Consider the following 24,411-nt stretch of genomic DNA (forward strand, 5'->3'; position numbering starts at 1 on the left):
ACACCACCGCCACATCCACCGCCACATCCACCGCCACCACCGCCACCACCGCCACATCCACCGCCACAGTCGCCGCCGCTACCGCCGCCATCACCGTCATCACCGCCAGTCGGCGGTTATCTCGTTTGGAGAGTGCTCACCTCTTTGAGGATCCTCTTGTTGAAGAACTGCTGCAACTTCTCATTGCAGTAGTTGATGCAGAACTGCTCAAAGCTGTTGTGCTCAAAGTACTCTGCGAAAGAAGACGATTTCGTTCATTAAAAAGTCTCCGTAATTTGTCGTATGTATGTGCATATGTTGAACTTCTTTCGCGCCGTACGTAGCCAACAGTGCTAATCGGAAGTGCTTGTTGATTTTAAATGGAAAACCCGGAGGGCCCGGAGAAAAATCCACGTGGGGGACAGGAAACGTGCGCCCACCTTCAGCGTACGCAGAGCTCGGACGAGCAGTTGCAGGCCGACCAAGCGCAGGTGGCCGCTCTGACCTTCGCCATCTGTGCCCATGAGCCCCCGCGAGCCCCCGCGTACGTACCATGAGCACCCGCGTGCATGTACCTGCGGTGCGTGTGCCTGCGCGCCAGTGCCCACTAGCGAATGCCCGCGTGTGCTAGCATACGCCTGCTTGCGAGTGCCTGCGTGTGCCAACGTGTGCCAACGTGTGCCAACGTGTGCCCGTGTGTCCGTGTGTCCGTGTGTCCGTGTGTCCGTGTGTGCCTACGCGCGTGTGCGTGCGAGCGCCCACGTGCGTGTGCCTGCGCGCCAGTGCCCGCTAGCGAGTGCCCGCGTGTGCTAGCATATGCCTGCTTGCGAGTGCCCACGTACGTGTGCCAGCGTGTGCCAGCGTGTGCCCACGCGCGTGTGTGCCCACGCGCGTGTGTGCCCATGCGCGTGGGCGTGCGAGCGCCCGCGTGCGTGCGCCCACCGAATCCGGCGATGTCGAGAACGCCGATGTAGTGCGCCGACTCGGTGAAGGGGAAGCAGCGGTTGACGCGGTCGACGACGTGGTCGAAGAGGCGGCTGTAGATGGCCTTAGCCAGGGCGTCGCGCGCGCTGTTCGCCTGCTCCACCTTCAGGGGCACCCTGCAAGCAAAGACAAAGATCCCCCGAATAGCCTCAATGGACTTGTGGGATATTCTAAACTAAACTATGTTTTATTTTACCTGGCAAGGCCCACAGAGCTGTGTACACACGGATACACGTACACGCACGCACGACCACACACACATACGCACACATATGCACATACACACACAACAACAACAACAACCGCCATTCGCCACTAAATTGCGGTAACGTCACCACGGCGCTTGTGCCAGGCCATGTGCATGATGAGGCCACGTGAAGTGTCGAACGCCCGCTGGCAGGAGGTCAAGGAGACCCAGGTGCCACAGGTCGACTGACTTAGATGACTGAGATGACTGAGATGAGTGGCTGATGCACCACCTGTGCCCCCTACTGTGCCAACTTGCTGTGCTTTAGCCACCCGGCGCTCCGCTCGTTGTTGTGATATGCATGTACACACACACAACAACAGCAACAACCGCCATTCGCCACTAAGTGGCGGTGACGTTACCACGACGCTTGTGCCAGGCCATGTGCACCTTGAGGCCACGTACACACGCACGCACACACGCACACACGCACACACACACACGCGGACTCACTTGATGACGGTGCCCTTGACGCCCCCCGAGGCCATGATGCGCGAGGTGAGGCTCTCGCACAGATCCTCCTGGTCCAGGCCCAGCAGCTCGGCCGTGTGCTGAAGGTACGCTGAGCATTCGGAGCTCACCATGCACCCGCCTGCACACACACACACACACAGATCTCCCGTGTAGCCTTTACAAACTTTTGTTTTTGTTTTATCAGTTAAGGCCCCACGGAGCTCTTCTTCAGAAGCGACCTGGGCTATCACCCACGCCAAGGTGCGCGCTTGTTGAAGCCTTTTTGGCCTCGGCTTATAAATCAGGACGATGATTTATAGCGAGGTCGGGTCCGCGTGCTTAAGAAGGGTTTGAGCCGCGGGTTGTCAAACTTCGCACGCCGTCGACCAAATCGTCACAAAGGCGTCAAAGACCTCCGGAGAAGCCGAGCGGATTTGAAGCTGTGCGGTGCTTGACCGGGCGATGCCACCGCTCACGCTAGGCTGACGGAGGCGGCCGTCGGAACAAACTCTGTGGTGGCCAGCAGATGGGCAGTGCGGCAATATAAACGAGAGGAAATATAAACTATTTTTTTATTTTACCAGCTAAGGGCCTGACTGAGCTGCTATGCAGAAGTTATCTGGCTGCCACACGTAATGCCGGCTCAACAAAGTGGCCGTATCGTCATCACGTGCACATTTATAGCAGCAGCCAAATAAACCTAAACGCCGTGATGTTGATTTTTAAATGTGGAGGGAAAAACCGGAGGACCAGAGAAAGATACACGTGACCATTGGGAGAGAGAGACATGCAAACTCTAAATATACAGCAGATGTCGGAATTGGAATTTAACCTATGCACTCACGACCTCCTGTGTACCAGGCGAGGTAGTTAACATCTTGCCAACATGGTTGGGGCGAGTGTCGTTAGCGAGTAGCGCCTACGAAGGCCAGAACGGCACACGAGGGGGTGGGTGGCCAGCACCACGCCCAGCCGCCTTTGTCTCTCCAGTAGCGATGTTTTTAAGCCCCGCAAAAGGTCCTCGTTCAAGGCCAAGTCGACCTAGGGGAGGCCCAGGACTGGTTCAAATAATCGTTACCGACGTTGGCCATGAGCGGGAATCGAACTCGGGTCGCCGGGTTCGTAGCGCAGCTCGCTAACCACTATACACAACAACAACAACCGCCATTCGCCATTAAGTGGCGGTGACATCACCACGACGCTTGTGCCAGGCCACACACACACACACGGACGTGCGCACACACACACGGACGTGCACACACACACACACGGGGGTCACCTTCCTTCCCTTCCCCTCCTCGCCGTGGGTTTCTCACCCGAGGTGGAGCCAGCCTCCTGGAAGTCGACGTTGCCCAGGTGCAGCACCCCGGCGACGACGCGGAAGAGGTTGAGCTTCTCGTCGCGGTTCAGGCCGATCTTCTCCATGGCCTGGCACATGCGCGCGTAGTCCCGCACGTCGTCCAGCATGGGGTCCTTGAGCGCGCCGCCCTGACGCAGGTGCTGCCCGGTGGGAGGGGGCGGGGGACGGGGGGGGGGCACCGCCATCACAAACCGCCGATCGCCACACGCACGACGCAGCTGCTTGCCGAGAGACCGGCGCTAGGATTGCACGACTGTCGGGAAAGCCCCCAGACCCCCGGGCTCGTCACTTGCCGCAGAACTTGAGGAGACACGTGGCTCCGTGGGCTCGGGCCCCCTCCCCGTCCCCCTGCGCCCTCCTCAGTGCTGTCAACTCCTTCGAGAGAGAAGTCACCGGATTTGGTCGCGTTCGCTCTGACGAATTCCGTCATTTTGGAAACCCCCAAAAGTGACAAAATCGCTGTCGCAGTGACTCTGACCCTCCTAACTCAATCGTCCACCATCTCACCTCCCCCTGCCACTACTACCCCTCTCGCTCGTAAGTTCCCCCCACAGGTCTGGCGAGTCCGTTGAGGCTAGCGGGGGGGGGGGGGAATCTTTGTCTTTCGACGCCGTCGCTGCACAGCACCGCAAAGCACAACCGTGAACAAACGCACTCCACAGCAGGGCGGCGCGAGGCCACCTGGACGGCCGCCCACTGCCCCTCCCCCCCACCTGTGCAGCCGGGTGCGGGACAAGAGGCACGGGCTCGGAGCCGATCATTAGCCCGACTTAACCCCCGCGCGTGACAGCAGGTTGGACAGGAGAGAGAACGCGGGGGACGTGAAGCAACGCGGCCTCACGGGGAAAGGTAAAAGTGTCAGGGGGGGGGATGGGGGGGATGGGGGGGGTCACCGCACCACAGCACGCGGATGGAGCTCAGCGGCCAACGTCGGAGTTTCACACCGCGAGCCCGCTGCCATCGTCCCAACGCCACCGGATATTTAAGCGTGTTGCCCCGCCCCCCCTCCCCCCACCGCGTCTCCTAAAATACCGCTTCGTTGACGGCGTCATCCGCGCGAAGGTGAGCGATTTCTGGAAGTCTTTGTTGCCTACATTTAATAAAAATCACTGCGATGATTTATAGCGGAGGTCAGCAGAGTTCGCCGGTGTCTATCTGGCGCGATTAGCTTGGGCATCAAATGATGCGTGGATTTTACCATTTGACGTCGATCCTTCCAGACACCGCAACGCGTGCCCCGAATCGCTTGGTTAAGAACCGTTTGAGCCGCGAGTTGCCAAACGTCGTTTGCCGTCGACCGGATTGGGGGCGGCCACGGGAACCAACTCCGTGGTGGTCAGCAGATGGGTGGTGCGGCAATATAAACTGTAGGAAATAAAAACTATTTTTTATTTTGCCACTAAGCTATGTAGCTCTTTTTCAGAAGCGACCTGGCTATCATCATGTAGAAATTTATAGCAGCCAAATAATCTAAACGCGTGTTACTAAATGTGGAGGAGAAAAACCGGAGGACCCGGAGAAAAATCCACGCGACCACGGGGAGATGGACATGCAAACTCCAAATATACAGCAGCAGGCGTCAGGGTCGGGTATCAAAGCCACGGCCTCCTGTATACCAGGCGAGGCAGTCAACATCTCCCCACCGTGGAGCCCCAATGATATCCATTGTTATATTATTATATTATTTTATTATGTTTTATTATTTATTACTTCCCTTCTACGTGACTTTACCGAAAGAACCAAGAAGATATCCATTGTTGCAGTACACTCCCACGCTCCCTCGTCTTCGCTCGCCGTACCTTCGCCAAACCCGCCACATCGGCCGGCGCAGTAAAGTGGGGGTGAGGGGGTCCAGTGGGGGGGGGGGGGAAGGGGGAAGGGGGGGCGGGGGGGGTGTCTCCGCACATGGACGGCGACTGCCCCTAAACCCCTAAACCCATCGGGCTCAGCCCCGAGCTGGCATGGGGACGCTCGCTGTGTGAAACCGTGACGTCGGCCCGGCTCCTCGTGGCTTTTTACCGAACCGGGTGGCAGGGGGGGGCGGGGACGGGCGGGGGGGGGCTCACCTCCGCCTCCTTAGAGCGCGCGTGCGGAGGGCACAGGATCGACAGATTCAGTGTGCACCACGTGGAAACTATTAAACTTTTCAAATATTTATTTTGTATTTTACTCGGTCAGGCCCACTGAGCTGCATAGCTCTTCTTCACAAGCCACGGTGAAGTAGTCATAATCGTCATCGTCATCAATAATTATTTATACCGCGCCTCCCATGCAGAACATCTAGATGGGCCAGTGAGCGAGTGAGCGCAGACCAAATACGATCTCCAAAGACTAAACTATAAACTAAACTATTTTTATTTCACCAGGTAAAGCCCACTGAGCTGTATAGCTCGTTATCAGAAAAGACTAGGTCACACGTAATGATAGGCAAACGACATTACATCATCACGTGGAAATGCATATCAGCTAAATACTATCAACGTGTGATGTTGATTATAAATGAGGGGAAAAACCGGAGGACCCTTAGAAAAATCCACGCGACCACGGGGAGAGAGACACGCAAACTCCAAATATACAGCAGCCATCAGGGTCGGAATCGAACCCACGACCTCTTGTATACCAGGCGAGGTAGTTAACATCTCCTAGCCACCGTGATGATGATGAGAGAGAGAGACACGCAAACTCCAAATATACAGCAGGCATCAGGGTCGGGATGGAACCCACGACCTCCTGTACACCAGGCGAGGTAGTTAACATCTCCTAGCCACCGTGATGATGATGAGAGAGAGAGAGAGACACGCAAACTCCAAATATACAGCAGGCATCAGGGTCGGGATGGAACCCACGACCTCCTGTACACCAGGCGAGGTAGTTAACATCTCCAAGCCACCGTGATAATGATGAGAGAGAGAGACACGCAAACTCCAAATATACAGCAGGCATCAGGGTCGGGATGGAACCCACGACCTCCTGTACACCAGGCGAGGTAGTTAACATCTCCAAGCCACCGTGGTGTGGACAACCTGCGGGCCGCAACGCAGATGCCGCAGCCACATGGCAATCTTGCTCTATCTGTCCGAGGATGTCCCAGCTGTACCAATTCATAGCAAGAGTGTATTCGGGTTAGCTGTGCTAGGGAATTAGTCCCAATTGGTTTAATCGGCCCCAACCTCCTCCCTCATACAGTTACCACCAGTGCGACCGATTACAATTACCAACCGGGAATGGAACAAGTTGTGGAAACTTGTCTATGGGACCTGTTTGCCAGTATCGGAAAAAATTATTGCCAGAAAGGAGTGAAATCTATTCTTATCTTTCATCACTGTAGAAACATCCATGTAGAGTATTAGGGTGCAATAAACTTCTACGTGATGATAAGCCACTTCGTTGAGCTATCAATTTGTGGCCAGGTCGCTTCTGAAAAAAAGAGCGGTGTCACTCAGTGGGCCTTAGCTGGTAAAATAAAATAAAAAAAAGCTTCGATTTAAAGCTTTCGTGACTGCAGGGATTCATCTTCTTGGTTCTTTTGGTAAAGTCACGAAGAATGGAAATAATAAAATAATAAAAATAAAACATAATAAAATCATTCTCACGTTTCAGCCACAACGCAAGCAGCCGTCCTCAGGTGAAGACCAGACCTGTTTTATTTTATTTTTTTTATTTCCCTTCTACGTGACTTTACCGAAAGAACCAAGAAGATGAATCCCTGCAGTCACGAAAGCTTTAAATCGAAATTTTACACACCCACACACTCGCCCGCAAAATTCACTCATCATTTATGACACTTGTTTACGCAGGAAAGCCACACAGGAGTCTCTTAGAGGGTTCCTGCCAATATTTTTTGTCGCAGTTGTGGGTGGGCGTGATGATGCTGTTGCTGCTACTCTGTGCGATGGATCCCTGTTGAGGAATTGGTAGGTAGATTTTTTTCAGCACTGGGATGTTTTTGGCCAACACCAGTTACATTGTTACGTGGTTGTCTTTGGCCGTGGGAGTTGGGAACCCAGAGATAACCCATGCAGAACAGGGGGAGAGAAAGCGAGAGATCGAGAGCGAGAGCACATACAAACAGAAAGGCGCCCGATACAGAAATCAAACCCAGGCGCTTATTGCCGCGAGGCGTCTTGAGGAGCGGCCGCATTTAGATGCTCAATAAATAAATCCACATTGCGTTGCAATGACCCGCACAGAGACCCACTCACAAAAGTCTCAGTCTTCATACAGAGACCGATAAGAACCCATAGATTCACATCGAGACCACTTATGCCCTCATAAAAGTAAATGTGCTCACCGTTTCCCTGTGACAAACGGTCGCACGGAACCGCGATATTAACCCCAAAATTGTATTGAACGGTGCTGCTCAATGCAGGCAAACAGGCTGCACTGTCGGCCCATATCCTTCAGGATCTTCAACTCATTTCTTGACGACTGATTTTTGTCTTCAGTTTGTCGTCCTGACCCCCACACACTTCCGATTAGCGCAGTTGGCTACGTGCGGTTCGAAATAGGTTCCACACACACACACATACCCACACCACCACAGCCAACATCACCACCACCGCATACTAGATTGAAAACTAATTTTGATTTGAAGCTTTCGTGACTGCAGGAATCCATACTCTTTGGTTCTTTCGGTAAAGCCACGTAGGTAGAAATAAAATGAATCACTATTGACGATTTAAAAAAATATATATTTCTACCTACGTGACTTTACCGAAAGAACCAAAGAATATGAAAACTAATTTCTAGAATGAAAACGCATTTCTTTGGAATGGCTTTTTACGTTCAGTTTGTTGTCCTTCGCCCCCGGCACCTCCGATTAGCCGGCTACGTACGGCGCGAAATAAATTCAACGTACGCAGGTACAATATATAGGTACGTACGTAACGCCGCCGGCATGAAGGATTTAGCAGGGGACGTTCGAACGCTCGGAACACCGTAAGACGTTAGGCGTCGTCAAAAAGAAACACCATCGGACGACATTACATCAGCGGGTCGCGACGTGAATCGCTGGAGTGGAATTTTCGTCGGAATTATCAGTGCCGAGTAGTCGGCCGATAACGGGCTCCCCACCACGGGATATTATTTATCCGGAGCGACTCGTTTGGACGTGACGGGCAGAACGGCGTGCTCCTCTCTCCGCACAGGCGGGCTTCTCACCCCCCCCCACCCCCCCCACGGACTTATTGTCGCGGGAACAGGTGAATCACACCCACCCTGACATTCCAATTTTCCTCTCAAAAAAAAAAATACGTGCCCGGGAACGAGATTAATCCCGGATATATTTTTTTCTACACCCAACCCCCCCCCCCCCCGCACACGCACTCTCGCTCGCTCGTAAATCCCAATTTGGAACAGAGGGCCCGGAACGTGTCGGTTACGCGCGGGTGGTAATTCCGCGCGTGTGCACATCATCCTCACTGTGCTTCTTCTTCTTTTCTTCGCCGCGCTCTCTTGAGCTTTGTTGCATTCCCGGAGTAATCTGCAAACTACCGCAGGCGTTTCTGAACCGCGCGCGACCTTAGCAGGAGGTTAGCCGCCGATTAAAAAATGCTTCGCCTCAACGGCCGCGCTGCTGCCACCGATGCTCGATGTTCTTCGCACGCGTTGATTTCACCAAGGCAAGTAACTTAACGCACGCCGTCCAAAGCATTGCAGCTCCCTATGCAAAATCGTTATTTATCCTGGAGATAATCCGACGGGCAATGAAGCTCTTTTTCACGGATGTGTCCAGTCGGGGCGGGTCAGATCGGTACGACAAAAAACGACCAGTGCCAAGTATAGGAAAGGGAAGCAAGTCACTAAAAATAAATACGTGACGCAGATAAGTTCAAATTGCATAAGGACACCAATTCTCAAGCTTGGGCAAGGCAGCAAAACAACAGCTAGAGCAGTCCCAGACCACAGCAAGACAACGACACACAGTCCCCTAAATAACATTGCACATTAAAAAGTCACTTTCGATACGTGGGTCATGTACGTATGTTTGTTGAACTTCTTTCACACCGTACGTAGCCAAACGTGCTAATCGGAGGTTGCTTGGGGGGTGGAGACAAGGGCAATAAACTTAACTCAAAAAGCAGGATAAAAGTTACACAAATCACATTTGTGAATGCAGTTGCGTCCTCTTGCTGAACTCACTTGGATAAACCAGAGGGCACATTTGGACTCGAGAAAACCCAGCTTTGTGTAAACCCGGTAACAGAACGGCGCTCGTTCACCCAGCAAGGCCTCACACCGAGTCTCAGGACTCTCGTTCAGGAGGGTCCTGCCAAGTGTTTTTTGCAGAAGGGGAGAAGGCGACGTTACTACTGCTGCTGCTGTTTGTGTGATCCCAGGTGGAGAAAAGTTTGCAGTTAATTGTTCCCGCACCTCCGATTAGCACGTTTGGCTACGTACGGTGCGAAAGAAGTTCAACATACATATGTAAATACATTACTATACACTACATACTACACTACTATGCACTGCACTATACACTACTCTTTACTTCACTACTTTAAACTACACCACTATACTACATAAAAAAACTAATTTATTTAGAGCTGCTTGTAGTTGTGTTTAGTTTGTTGTCCTTCCCCGCACACCTCCGATGAGCACGGTTTGCTACGTACAACGCGAAAAAAATTCAACATACATACACACGAAGATACACTACATACTACACTACTATACACTACTCTATACATCACTACTATACACTACACTGCACACCACTAATATACACTACACCACTAAATTACATTGAAAACTCGTACAACTGCTTTTTTTTTACTCTTTGGGTCTTTCGGTAAAGTCACGTAGATAGAAAAATAATTTTAAAAATAACGACGTTTCGATCGCAACACAAGTGTAGTGGTGATAACTACTCGCTGTTCGCAAGCTGTGAGAGAGCGGATCGTAAACAAGGTTTTCCCGCTCAATCAAACGGTCAGGGTCAAATGGGGTGAGGTAGGATCCAAACGCCAGATTGGGAAGGACCAATCAGAGGGTTCCACAAGGTGGCCAGGGATTGGACAACCCGGCCACGAACAGGTATAAAAGCCAGAGCGCTGAGAGCTCTTGGCCAGTTCTGCTACACGAAGACCCAAGTCGGCCGAAGACATCTAGGACCCTGGACCGAGCCCTCCAGCCCTTATCAGGGCTAGGGCTCAGTGTAACCAGTGGTCGGGGAGAGATCCCCTAGGTCCAGCCAGAGGACGCTGGGATAGCAGGGAGATTAGATAGCCTGCAAGGTCCGGAGGCTGTACCTCCTCAGGGTAACGGGTGAGGGAACCGTATACCCCTTTGTGTGATAGGGAATGTGTATTAAGACAATAAAACAGTGTGTGCCATAAAGAAGTTTAGAAGTCCGTCCTTCACAACACTACACAAGCAATCGTCCTTAGGTGAAAATACATTGCAAGGGAGCTGCTGAAGCAGGTTGTTACATAGGCCTGAGATGGGTGCAGCCCAAGGGTGAGTGGGCGGGGTTAGAGAGGGAAGATCCAGGACACCCCAAAGCTGTTGGGCTGTCCATTGCATTGATGAGAGATTAGGGTGTAAATGTAGCTACCGCCACATCGAGGAATGTAACTCAGTCGGAAATAACTGCTAACATCGGCAGGTAGGATGGCAACATCACAGCCAGTTATGACTTAAACTGGTTAATAACGTCCTTCCAATGATTGTTCAGTTTGTACCCATCTTCTCGGTTGAAATTTTGTCCGTGTTTATATATCTGGATGGCTTCATGAACGAATCTTTGTTGATAGCCAGTAGGTTTGCAGAGTACCTTCGTCTGAGAAAAATTAATTTCCTGTGTGCCCACAGCGTTAAATCAATGATCAGCCACGGCCGAGGTATTGGTCCTGCCGTGTTTCAGATCTGCCTTGTGTTCACGAACACGGTCCGAGACATGTCGCTTAGTTTCCCCAATGTAACTACTGCCGCAGCCACAGCTTCGTTTGTAGACGCCGGGGTATTGCATGTCAGGGATCACATCCTTCACATATGGGATCAGATCACGAATTTTATGTACTGTATTGAATCGAACCTGGATCTTGTGTTTGCTCATGATTTTTGAAATATATTTGGTAACCCCTGCTAAGTATCGCCAGGTGATGGTTTTGATTGGGTCCTCAGATGGTTCTCTCCCAACGGTTGGGGTGACAGCTTTACGGATTGTGTCGTCCGAATATCCATTCATCTTGAGGGCATGGTGTACGTGCTCCAGTTCACTGGCTAGGTGGTGATGGTCTGAAATGCAACGACCCTATGGTGTACAGTTTTGATGAGGGAATTCTTCTGGGCTGGATGGTTGTGGGAGTCAGGTTTTAGGTAGGCATCCATGTGGGTGGCTTTCCTGTAGACAGTGTCCCAATGAGCCATCTGGTCTCTTTTCGATTAAAACATCCAAGAATGGTAACTTGCCATCCTTTTCCACCTCCATGGTGAATTTGATGGCTGGGTGTATGGAATTGATGTGGTTGAAGAATTGGTTCAGAGCTGGTAGGCCATGTGGCCAGATGACGAACGTATCATCTGCATACCTCTTCCACAAGAAAGGACTTTTTTGTGTTTAGTTTGTTGTCCTTCCCCCGCACCTCCGATTAGCACCGGTGGCTAAGTACGGCGCGAAAGAAGTTAAACGCACGAACATGTACGTACACAAGCACTGCGACGTTGTTTGGTCAACACCGGTTACATTGTACGGTTTGTTTTTTTAGCAATGGGAGAAGGACACCGAAGAGCCCGGAGAAACCCAATGTAGAACAGCGGGGGAGTGAGAGAGAGAACGTGAACAAACTCCACACAAAGAAACGCGCTCGAGACGGGAATCGATCTCAGGAGTTTCTTGCTGCGAGGCGCTAGCGTCACCATATTTCTGCACACGGCACACCACGTCCGGTGCGGTGCATCTCACTTTGCACGCGACTACGAGTCACAAATCCTTCCTAAGTCCGCCAACGGCACCCCCCGAAAATACCGAGTGAGGAAATTAAGCCGTGCCGACGATGATATCCACGGTGAAATAGTCAATAATCATCATCATCACTTTTTATTTGTACCGTGCCTCCAATGCAGTAACATCTATAGGGGCCAGAAAGAATGGAAAATAACTGGTAATTAAATTTTACCAGGTAAGGCCCACTGAGCTATGTAGCTCTTTTTCAGAAGCGACTTTGCCACAAATGATAGCCCAACGAAGTGGCTTATCATCGTGTGGAAATTTATAGCAGTCAAATTCGCTAAATGCAAGTCCACTCTAAATGTGGAGGGAAAAACCGGAACACCTGGAGAAAAATCCACGCGACCCATGGGGAAAGACATGCGAACCCACGACCTCCTATATACCAAGCGAGGTAGTTAACATCTCGCTACTATGGCACCAGACAAAATAGACAAAACAGTGTCAACCATTCACACAACAAACTAGAACAAACAAAAGCTGAAGAGCTAAGCTGTGCTTGTAGACTCGGAGCAGGCAGAGGCATTTTTGAACAGACATTCGGTTTGCGCAGGAAGGGCCCGATGACCTATGCAGATCTTTTCTCACCGGTGCCGAGCCCAGACGTGGCCGTCAGCAATAGCGGAAAATTACACAGGGGGTCGCACGGGTAGACGAATTAAACAATCATACGATGAACTAAACTCATACATAGACTCAGACTCAATCATGCACGAGTTCAATCGTACATAGACTCGAACAAAACAACAGACGAATATATATTTTTTTTAAACGGCAACAGCGCTAATTATACGAAGGATGGAGAGATGACAACAATGTGGTACCTGGGCGCTCTTGCGGTTCTGAGGGATTTTCCCGTCCGTGTCCTTGCAGGAGAAGTAGCTGGTGCAGCCTCGGTTCAGGTACTGCTCGGCAAAACACACGCGCACCGCAGTTACACCCGGCACCGTCGCCGCGGTTACGCCCGGGAGCGTCGCCGTGGGTACACCCGGCACCGTCGCCGCGGTAACGTCCGGCGGCGTCGCCACGGTTACGCCCGGGAGCGTCGCCGTGGTTACCCCCGGCGGCGTCGCGGAGATGCGGGAGTACTCATCGGAGGTGCGGGAGTGTTCATCGGAGGTGTGAGTCTCAAGACCATTTTCAGGAGGGTCCTGCCGAGTTTTCACTGCAGGGGGGTGGGGGTCGATGCTGCCAGGCGCAATCCAAACCGAGTTCAACCGAGTACAGGATTCCCCCGTCACTCGCGAGGGGCACGTTCAGGAGATGCTCATGAATAGCACATTTCGCGAATAGTGATATTGGCCTACGAAAACCTACCTTCTTAATGAATGACATTCAATGAATACATAAAAAAGCATTCTCTCTCATAGCTTTATCTCTCATCACTTTATCTCTCACCGCTTTACCTCATCACATTCTCTCTCATCGCTTCATCTCATCACTTTCTTTCTCCCCCTCTCTCTCGACGCAGCAGCCGTGCAGAGAGTTCCAGACACGATTCACGGACACCCAAAATCGCGGTGCTATGCATGCGGCTTCGTGAATGAGAGAAAACTGCAACGGGTTGCAACACGACAGGCCATCGTGTCCCAACGATGCTCGCGTCAACGCGCGAGACGAGCCCGAGATGGCCGCGACAATGATTGGCGCATTCCCGCGTGGGGGGGCGAGGGCGTCCGTCGCAGACCTTCGCACAAGCACAGAGACTTAAATCGGAGCTGAGGAGAAACAAAAAAAAAAACGCACGAAACGTCGGCGACATCTTCATCCCCTCCGAGCCTCCTGCAGGTTCCAGAGAAAGTGAACAACAGCACAAAGGAAGGGTCATCTCGGCAAGAGCAGCAACACACACGAGAGAAAGGCACGGATACCAAACACCATGGGATATCTCCTGAACAAAGGCACATCTTTCCGACAGAGCTCTACAACACAATCGTAGCATCGCAAACCCCGCGTGACCTCCTCCCTTACGCCCCCCACCTCCACCACGTAAACCTCCACAACGAGTCGACCTCAACACAGCCACCTCCACCACAAAACCACTCTCAAATGGCTTCCATAAAAGCCCGCCTCAACACATCCACCACAACCCTCCGCCAGGTTACCTCCCCAACAAAAGATCCCACCACACAACCGTCCATCACATTACCTCATCCACATGACCCTCGACCTCTACTTCACAACTCTCCGCCAGATTACTACAACTCCGATTAGCACGGTTGGCTATGTACGGTGCGAAAGAAGTTCAACATACGTACCTCCTCAACACGACCCTCCACCAGATTACCTCCACTACATGACCCTCTACCAGATTATCTCATCAAAAAAGTCCTCCATCAAACAACCCTCCATCAGATTACTTCCTCCACCATGCAACCCTCGACCAGCTCACCATTACAATATTACCTCCACTCTGCGACTCTCCACCAGATGATCTACTCAACAAAAGCCTCCATCAAACAACCCTCCACCAGATTATTTCTTCCACCATGCAACCCTCCACCAGATCACCATTACAATATTACCTCCACGAAACGACTCTCCACCACCAGATGATCTACTCAACAAAAGCCTCCATCAGACAACCCTCCACCAGATTACTTCCTCCACCATGCAACCCTCCACCAGCTTACCTCCTCCACCATGCAACCCTCCACCAGACCATCATCACAATATTACCTCCACGAAACGACTCTCCACCAGATGATCTACTCAACAAAGGTCTCCATCAAACAACCCTCCACCAGATTACTTCCTCCACCATGCAACCCTCCACCAGCTTACCTCCTCCACCATGCAACCCTCCACCAGACCATCATCACAATATTACCTCCACGAAACGACTCTCCACCAGATGATCTCAACAAAATCCTCCATCAGACAACCCTCCACAAGCTTACCTCCTCCACCATGCAACCCTCCACCAGATCACCTTCACAACATTACCTCCACTGCAGGACCTCCGCTGCAAACCATCCGGACTACCACATTACCTCGCCTCTGCGCCCGGCTCGCCGAGGATATTGAGCAGGCGTCCGACACGAGCACCCCCCCCTCCTTCCCCTCTGCCATCCACATTTAGCGCACTCGACGCTAGCGATGACGCAGGGGGGAGGGACGGAGGGTGGGGGGTGGGAGGGGGCGTGCGACGCCACCACGGTGGCCCATAAACGCTAGGACTCGGAGGGGTTAGGATGACTGCCCAGGGGACGCGAGGACAACACCACCCAGCACCCGCCCTGCGAACACCACGGAGGGAGGGGGGGGAAGACCACACCACCACCGCCACAGACACGGAAGGACCAGGGCAAGCGGAGTAGCACATGAGATGCGCGCGTGATGATAGGTTTGTTGTGGAAGGGGTCACTTTGCGTAGGGTCTCGTGCCCGTGCGGTCGGTGCAGGGTAGGTGCCAGCCGGGTGCCAGGCCGGACCCTGCACCACCAAATGTCGCTTCGGCCCGATTCGGTTCACTCTCCTTTGAGGAGAATTACTTGTATGTTGGATTCCCACACGACAGCTCTATTGCTACCCCCCCCCCCACCAATGGGAGAGACGCTGGAGCCGGAAACACATCCTAAAATTTTTGATCATCCGAATAAAAAAAATATTTTTTGTCAGGATGCATGTCGTACTTCTTTCGCACCGTACGTAGCCAAACCGTGCTAATCGGAAGTGCGAAGTTTAGCCGTCGCAGGAAATGACGTCACAACTTCCACGTCACACTTCCGTGTTTCCCCTCCCCCCTCCCCCCCACTAACAATGGTGCCAAGCGGAATACGGTGCCGTCATGTCCATGAGAGCGCCCAGGGCCACGTTAAATGATCACGAAAATTCCTCCCCTCCCGCCCCCCAAAATAAAAAGTCAAACCCTAAACTCACCCCGAGCGCGCGTTTATTCGAAACCAACGTGGGGCCCGGTGTCGACCGCCACAGACTACGGATTTGTTTAAACGGTAAAACGAAAAATGTACGTTGCGTGCGTCGGACAACGGTCTGATCGATGTTCCCCATCAGTCCCCCGTCCGTGTGCCTTGTTCACTGGCCTGGCACGGGGGGGTGCGGTTGATCAAGCGAGGCCTACTGCGCGTTGAGACTGAACCGCGGGCTCGTTGTCTGCGTCATTAAAAACGACCGTCGCCGCACGCCGATTTTTACCGCTGCCTGCAATTCGCCGAGGCGGCATATTTGAAGCGAAAACGTGTTTTTTTCCCGATTGCCTTTAAAGTGCTCGCGAGCGGTAATGGACGGTGTTTCGCCACGGGGGCGTTTGTCGCGCCGTTATTCGTCGTTGTTTTTTTGCGGATTTTACTGTTACATTTGTTTGCGTTTTTTTATCGTTTCCCTACATCACCGTCCGTACCCTAATGTCCAATTCAGCACAGACAGACGACGTTCTAGTTCACTAAAAACGACTGCTCCTCCTAATTAACGCCAGTGGGCACCCACGTAAAGGATTCTACTTGGGTGGCCAACGCTCAAACTGAAGGGCCGTCCATTCCGCTTTCTTTTTTTTGCCCGGGGAGATCTCCTTGGCTGCGCGTCCGCACGCCGCTTACGCGACGGAGTGCCGCTTACGCGTTGGAGTAAACGCGGAAGCGAGTGCCACTAACCGTGACCAAGTCGGTCGACGGCCGAACAAACGAGCGATCATCCCCCCTCCTGAGAGAGACCTGTCGACGCTCGCGACCAGGCGAAGAGACAGCGAGAACGCCCGCGATGGCCGCAAGAGGCTCGCTCACCCTGTTCACCAGCTCATGACCCCACCACCACCACCAACCCTGGCTTTGGACACACCTGAGAAAGCCCCCCCCCCCCCCCCCCCCCCCGCCGTGTGAGTATGAGCGAGCAGCAGGAAGCGCCCAGCCTTGTTAGTGAAGCACCGCGGCAGCGGCAGCAGCAGCAGCAGCAGGGCGGCTCCGCCTAGCAGAGAGGTCACGACAGGTCGTGTACCTTCCGAGAGCACAAGTAATCGGTCGCATCTGACACTTTGAGTGCGCGCAAAACGATGAGGAAACCCACCGTCGCGACGGGAGAACACGTAAGGGCTGGAATCGAATATAAATAACGTGGAGGTGCGATTAACTGAGACACTGGAATGGGCTCCGTCTTCTTCGTGCGGCTGGGGAAAGCAGCTGTAGTTCGATGTCGAGGTTAGCGTTCCATTCAACAGCTTCAGGTGAGAGAGGGTGAGTGGTGGCGATGCCACGGGGGAATCGATCTCTCGGGGCCAGGAGTTCGGTGGTACGTGAGGCGATCGTTTAACCTAGGTGGTTGACCACGGTCACAATTTGAGCTAATCTCCCTCACGTTCCACTTACTAAACCAAAACTGTTTTATATTATACCAGGTAAGGCCCACTGAGCTATGTAGCTCTTTTTCAGAAATGACCTGGCTATCGTCATCATCACATGGACATTTATAGCAGCCACATGTTAGAAATGCACGTTGATTTGAAACGTGGAGGAAAAAACCTGAGGACCCGGTGAAAAATCCACGCGACCAAGGGGAGAGAGACACACAAACTCCAAATATACAGCAGGCATCAGGGTCGAGATCTAACCCACAACCTCCTGTATACCAGGCGGGGCAATTAACATCTCGCCCACCTTTGAAGCAAGTGGCCGCATCTTCCCTGGCCCTGTCCTCAAGCGGTCAGAATGGGCTGGCGGTACTCAAATTGTGATTGCATGTAGCGACAGCGCCCCCCACTGTGAAACCCCTGCAGAGAGAGTCTGTGAAACAGTGCCCTCCCTTCGTGATAGCTACGAGAACAGCACGAATACCGTGCGTGATGATGATTCGATTTGATAACAGAACTGGCCAACCAACCCACTGCATGACCGCCTCCTGAGTCTTGAAACTCGGTGAGACTATGTACCTGTACGCTGAACTTCTTTCGCACCCTACGTAGCCGACCGTGCTAATCGGAGGTGCAGGTTTATTAGCGGCGAGCGTGTGCGTGAGTCTGCACCGATTCCTCATCAGTACTTAGAGCTTAGAGGCACAGTCTAGGATAACAGATTTTAAAAAGTAAAAACTGGAGGGTTACATAAGGGTTAAATAGACAAAAAGTTACTCCAATGGTGACACTGCAACCTTGCCCCGGGGGATTTTTTTTGTTTTCTTTAAACAAATAACCAGTGAACTGTACGCTAACATTAGCATCGACTTTCCAAAGGGGACACCCCCCCCACCCCACCGCTTCTTACGAGCAGGCTGTAGAGATGAGAGCATGGAGGCGGTCACGCACTCCGAACCACAGAGCAATAATATCGTTACGACTCATCGATCAAGCGGCTCTCCGCGGCGAGCGTTCCAATCCACTTGCGGCTCACTCCAACACGCTGCGGGCGCGCGCGGTTCCCATGATTTACGCACAAGAGGGGCGGGGGGGAGGTGGCATCGTTCCCCGGCGTTGCGAGAGTTACACGGATTCACTCGCGGTTCCTCCGAGGCTACGATCGACCAGGAATGGAGCGAGTTTCAGCTCGCGAGTCACGTAGAAGGGAAGTAATAAAATAATAAAAATAAAACATAATAAAATAATTCTCACGACGTTTCGGCCACAACGCAAGCAGCCGTCCTCAGGTGAAGAACAGGTCTGTCGAGAAGACAGCGTCTGAATTCAGACCTGTTCTTCACCTGAGGGCGGCTGCTTGCGTTGTGGCCGAAACGTCGTGAGAATTATTTTATTATGTTTTATTTTTATTATTTTATTACTTCCATTCTACGTGACTTTACCGAAAGAACCAAGAAGATGAATCCCTGCAGTCACGAAAGCTTTAAATCGTATGGGGAGTAACGCACGGTCCGCGATAAAGCGCGAGATGCGTACGCAGGGCTGAACTGAGGGCGAGCGTGTGTAGCATTTAGAAGCATCCAGCAGCATCCCAAAGTCTTGTCGTGCGATGATGCTATGCCGAAACGGCCGTACGACCGCTATATTCCCACTCGCGCAACGTAGCTCCGTTTGCTCGATCGCGTTGTATTCAAGTTCACATCCGCGTGATAAAAGATGCATTCCTGAATACATTCATCATCGAGTTACATCCAATTCGCGTCATGAAAATATCATGCGTGACAGGAGAACAGACTGTACGGACCCCCCAGGTCAAACCAGATGACGTCCGTCACTTTGGCCGAAAAGGCTTATCTACTGTATCTGGATGTCGTAACGTCATCACCGGGCAAGCGCGTGGAGTGACGTCACCGCCGTGGACGTGTGACGTCACCGCAATGTGCCGTCACCGCAATGTGACATCACTCCCGTGGCCGAAGAGGCTCAACGTTGTGAGCCCTTCGGTCAGTGCCCCGTAGCCCTCGTGGTTAGGCCGGCCTCTGGCCTGGTCGCGGCGACGAACGGGTACGCAGCGCAAACCCAAAGACAGGACAACACGAAAGCAGGTGAGACTTGGGACACAGGTAGCGCGGTTTAGCGTGGTTAGTAGGGGTAGGGGGGAGGAGGTGGAGACAGTGGGAGACGGAGAGTCCACTTGTTTATGGCCTGGGCCCGTCGATTAAAAATCTGCGGAAGTGCCAGCGTCCTCTTTGCCACGGGCGCTCGTTCGCTCGTGAAGGGCACACGCACACAAGAGCGCGCGTGCACGCACCAAATTAAAATGGCTCCTGGGGTTCACAGGGCCAAGTCCCTGATAGCCGCAAAACTTTACACTGACATTTCACTTACGCCGGGTCATCGTCACGAGAGTCGCCGTGACCTTCCCCTGCGCAGTCAGATGGGACGGACGGACGGACAGACGGACGGACCTACCGACACGCCGCACACGCGCGCACGGGAGAGCCAATGGCCGAGCACTTTTAAGCGCGGCTAACGGAGCGTTTGGCAATGGGAGGAACTGAACGAGCGCTCGGCTGAAGAGGTTGGCCACTTCCTCGACCTCTCGACCTTTCGCCCGCCCACCCGCCCGCCCCGCTACTCACGCGGAACGCGTCAGGGGAGCTCAGGTGGAACGTCTGCCTAATGTCCTCGGGCGCGCCGGCGCAGAGGCGGTAGAAGATGTGGTAGTTGCGCTCGTCCTTGCTCTGCATGCAGATGCGAGACTTCTCCAGCAGGTAGTGCGACACGAAGCCGCCCACCACCGTGTTCTGGTGGAGACGGAGGGAGACGGTGTGGTGGGAGGAGGGGGAGGGGAGACACGGGGGACAGGGGGCATGCGGCAGTCAGGGCTATGATCAGTGGCGATCCACGCGGCACGGCCACACACAGCACGTGTGGCACGTGTGGCACGTGCGGTGAGCAACGGTGCGTGTAGTGCATGCTGCGTGCCGTCCTGTACTGTGTGCTGTGTCCTGTGGTGCTTGCTGTGCCGGGTTAGGACAGGCCGCACCTTGCCGTTGAAGTGAATCTCCACAAATTTGCCGAAGCGGCTGCTGTTGTTGTTGCGAACCGTCTTGGCGTTGCCAAACGCCTCCAGCAGTGGGTTCGCTGCACGGCACAGACGCACGCACGGCACACGAGAAATATACACACGCACAGCAGTGACTCACAGAACACGCAAAAAGACAAAGATCCACCCCCCCCCCCCCCCTTATAGCCTTAACAGACTATTGGAGCAAGTGCTGTTAGCGAGTAGCAGCACCTATGAAGGCCGGCAGGTTACACGAGGGGGTGGTGTGGAAAACACCCCCAGGGGATGATGTTTACACACCACAACAGGCACTCCTCAAAGGCTGAGTCGACCCAGGCGAGGCCCAGGACGAGTTCAAATATTTGCCACTGTTATTGGTCGTAAGCGGAAAACATCGGGTCGCCGGCTTCGGAGCACAGCGCGTTAACCGCTGCGCCACCGCTCCCCGCACGTGTATACATACGCGCACGCACACAGAAAGACAAAGGGACTAAGTGTCCGTCATACATGCTTTCAAGCTGGTGAAGCAAGTGATGTTAGCGAGCACCTATTAAGGTCGGCACAATGCAAAAGGAGGTGGTGTTGTGGCCAGCACCACGCCCGGCCGCCTTTGTCCCCCCAGTACTAAACTACAACTAAAAATGTATAAAAAAATTATTTAGCCAGGTAAGCCCCACGGAGTTATATTGTTGTTTTTTAGAAGCGACCTGGCCACAACATGATAGCTCAACAAAGTATCTTATCACGTGGAAATTTACAGCAGCAAAATACTCTGAACGCACGTCGATTCGCGGAGGGAAAAACCAGAGGCTCCGGAAAAAAATCCACGCCACCACGACATAAAACTAAAAACGAAAAAAGTGTTTTATTTTACCAGGGAAGGCCCACTGAGCTATGTAGCTCTTTTGCAGAAGCAATCTGGTCACAAATTATCGCTCAACGAAGTGGCTTATCATCATCATCATGTGGAAATTTATAAGCGTCCATTCTAAATGTGGAGGGAAAACCCGGAGGACCCGGAAAACAATCCACACGACCACGGTGAGAGAGAGAGACACAAACTCCAAATATACAGCAGGCATCAGGTTCAGGATCTAACCCACGACGCCCTGCATACCAGGCGAGGGAGTTAACATCTCGCCACCTCGCGCTCATGTGCACACTCTGTTAGTCGCTCACTCAAAAGGCTCAGTCAACACAGGGAGAGAGAGCCAGGGGAACCAGGTTCTTGCTGTGGCATCTTTCCCATTCTCTTTGGTTCTTTCGGTAAAGTCACGTAGAAGGGAAATAATAAAATAATAAAAACAAAACATAATAAAATAATTCTCACGACGTTTCGGCCACAACGCAAGCAGCCGTCCTCACTGTCTTCTCGACAGACCTGTTCTTCACCTGAGGACGGCTGCTTGCATTGTGGCCGAAACGTCGTGAGAATTATTTTATTATGTTTTATTTTTATTATTTTATTATTTCCCTTCTACGTGACTTTACCGAAAGAACCAAGAAGATTAATCCCTGCAGTCACGAAAGCTTTAAATCGAAATCTTTCGCATTGTTGACTGAAGGATGCAGGTGGCCACTCTCGCCACATGGGGGCGCTAGGGCCTCGCAGTTCCAACTTCCCCGCGCTGCCCCGTTGAATTATCTTGGCTTGGAGTTAGCAACACTGATCGTGCCCCTTCGCTTACCCAGGAAAGCCCTCACACTCCGAGTCTCTTTCGATTTAAAGCTTTCGTGACTGCAGGGATTCATCTTCTTGGTTCTTTCGGTAAAGTCACGTAGAATGGAAATAATAAAATAATAAAAATAAAACTATCAAATAATTCTCACGACGTTTCGGCGACAACGCAAGCAGCCGTCCTCAGGTGAAAACAGTTCTGTCGAGAAGACAGAGTGGGGACGGCTGCTTGCGTTGTGGCCGAAACGTCGTAAGAATTATTTTATTATGTATTATTTTTATTATTTTATTATTTCCATTCGACGTGACTTTACCAAAAGAACCAAGAAGATGACTCCGAGTCTCGTTTTACGAGGGCCGCCGCTACATTGGGATTGTTTTTTGGCCAATATCGCTAACGAGTGCGTTAGGAAAACCGGGGAAAACGGAGAAAAGCCAGCACGTACACATACGGGATGGAGATAAACAACTGAAAAAGTTGCCCCACAGACAATTTCGCGAATTCAAAGATACGCGGCGAGTCGTCGTTTAACGCGCAGCGGTGTTCACACTACAACGCATATTCGCGATAATGCGGTTCCCTGTGCGAGACGCTCCACGAAACTGACGGGGCGCCGGGCTCGACAGGATAAACGGGGTTCACACCCGAGCCTCTCGCTCGCTCGCTCTCCCCAATGTCCACAAAATCGAACAGGTTTCCTCACCGCCCGCCCCCAACAGGTGAGCACACAGACGGGACATCTCCGGTTTACATCGAGATGCCAGGCCTAGAGACACCGCTGACGGGTGCGGAGGCTGCCTGCCAAACGAGCGACCGGGCAAGTTTATCATTTATTTAAAAACTAAACAAAAAAATTCCCGCAATTAATTCCAATTGCTGTGAACCGGTTTAAAGTTCCCCGTTTATTCTGCTTAACCAGCTGAGAACTCAAGAGACCAGGATAGAGTCTCATTGGTAGGAGTGAACTAGGGGGCAGACTCCCAGTAGGGGGCAATGATTGCGGGGGGGGGGGGGGTGTGCCGTCCCAATTGAGCGATTCAGACACCTGCATTGGGGCGCCACGGTGGCTAGGAGATGTTAACGACCTCGCCTGGTGTACAGGAAGTCGTGGGTTCGATCCCAACCCTGACGCCTGCTGCTGCTGTATATTTGGAGTTTGCGTGTTTCTCTCTCTCATCATCATTACGGTGGCTAGGAGATGTTAACTACCTCGCCTGGTATAAAGGAGGTCGTGGGTTCGATCCCGACCCTGACGCCTGCTGCTGTATATTTGGAGTTTGCGTGTCTCTCTCTCTCATCATCATCACGGTGGCTAGGAGATGTTAACGACCTCGCCTGGTGTACAGGAGGTCGTGGGTTCGATCCCGACCCTGACGCCTGCTGCTGTATATTTGGAGTTTGCGTGTCTCTCTCTCTCATCATCATCACGGTGGCTAGGAGATGTTAACGACCTCGCCTGGTGTACAGGAGGTCGTGGGTTCGATCCCGACCCTGACGCCTGCTGCTGTATATTTGGAGTTTGCGTGTTTCTCTCCCCGTGGTCGCGTAGATTTTTCTCCGGGTCCTCCGTTTTTTTCCCTCCGCGTTTAGAATCAACATCACGGCGTTTAGGAGTATTTGGCTGCAATAAATGTCCACACGACGACAAGCCACTATGTGATGAGCTACCATTTGTGATAGCCAGATCGCTTCTGAAAAAGACCTGCATAGCTCAGCGGGCCTTACACATGGCAAATAAAAAAAAATGTGTTTTTTTAAGTATAATGTCTCTATGAGTCTGTATGGGTCTCTGGATCTCTGCGGGTCTCTATCAGTCTCTGTGGGTCTCTATTTTGCTGCTGATAATGGAGACCCACAGTATTTGGCTGCTGCTAATACATTTCTATACGATGGTGATGATGATCATAATATCAGCCACTACGTTGTGATAGCCAACACCTCTGGAAAAGAGCTACATAGCTCAGTTGGGCCTTACGCCTGATAAAAAATAAAAAATAGTTTATAGTTTTAGTGTTGCATGAGCACCATGGCCGCGTGTAGCACCGTGTGGGGGAGGTGGTGCTGTCGGTGCAGTCAGCCTGACCTTGGCCCAACCGTGGTGGAGGATACGATTCGAGATATTTATGGAGTCCCATTACATTTTCCCCAACATAAAGCTCCCGGTGATTAGAGCACAATTGATTCTGATGTGGCGGCGGTGGCGGCGGCCAAAAAAAAACAACTCAGCAAAAAAAAAATCTGCAAGGTTATTAATCAGCCGGTCCGGTACAGGAAAACCACTTGGTTCATTTTAACAATAAATTTTGAGCGAGGCAAGCGCCAGCGTGCGCGCCTGTGTGAAGGTGTGTGCGGGTGGCAAGATGTGTGGGGAGCGGTGGTGTAGCGGTT

At 52.3% G+C, this 24,411-nt stretch overlaps 1 protein-coding gene across 2 annotated transcripts in view; it reads right to left on the minus strand.

The window, feature by feature from the left end:
- The window catches only part of MYO6 (myosin VI), a 113,492-nt gene that overhangs the window by 30,402 nt on the left and 58,679 nt on the right, over positions 1 to 24,411 (minus strand). For both annotated transcript variants that reach the window (XM_078618337.1, XM_078618336.1), the window contains exons 8-14: positions 20,324 to 20,421; positions 19,917 to 20,081; positions 12,798 to 12,878; positions 2,980 to 3,163; positions 1,664 to 1,802; positions 922 to 1,079; positions 141 to 232 (exon numbers count right to left, since the gene is read on the minus strand). In XM_078618337.1, coding sequence (XP_078474463.1) covers positions 141 to 232; positions 922 to 1,079; positions 1,664 to 1,802; positions 2,980 to 3,163; positions 12,798 to 12,878; positions 19,917 to 20,081; positions 20,324 to 20,421 — 917 coding nt within the window. The remainder of the gene's footprint in view (positions 1 to 140; positions 233 to 921; positions 1,080 to 1,663; positions 1,803 to 2,979; positions 3,164 to 12,797; positions 12,879 to 19,916; positions 20,082 to 20,323; positions 20,422 to 24,411) is intronic.

This window comes from Lampetra planeri, chromosome 57 (genome assembly GCF_965212315.1).
Source record: "Lampetra planeri chromosome 57, kcLamPlan1.2.h2, whole genome shotgun sequence".
Classification (NCBI taxonomy): Eukaryota; Metazoa; Chordata; class Hyperoartia; order Petromyzontiformes; family Petromyzontidae; genus Lampetra; species Lampetra planeri.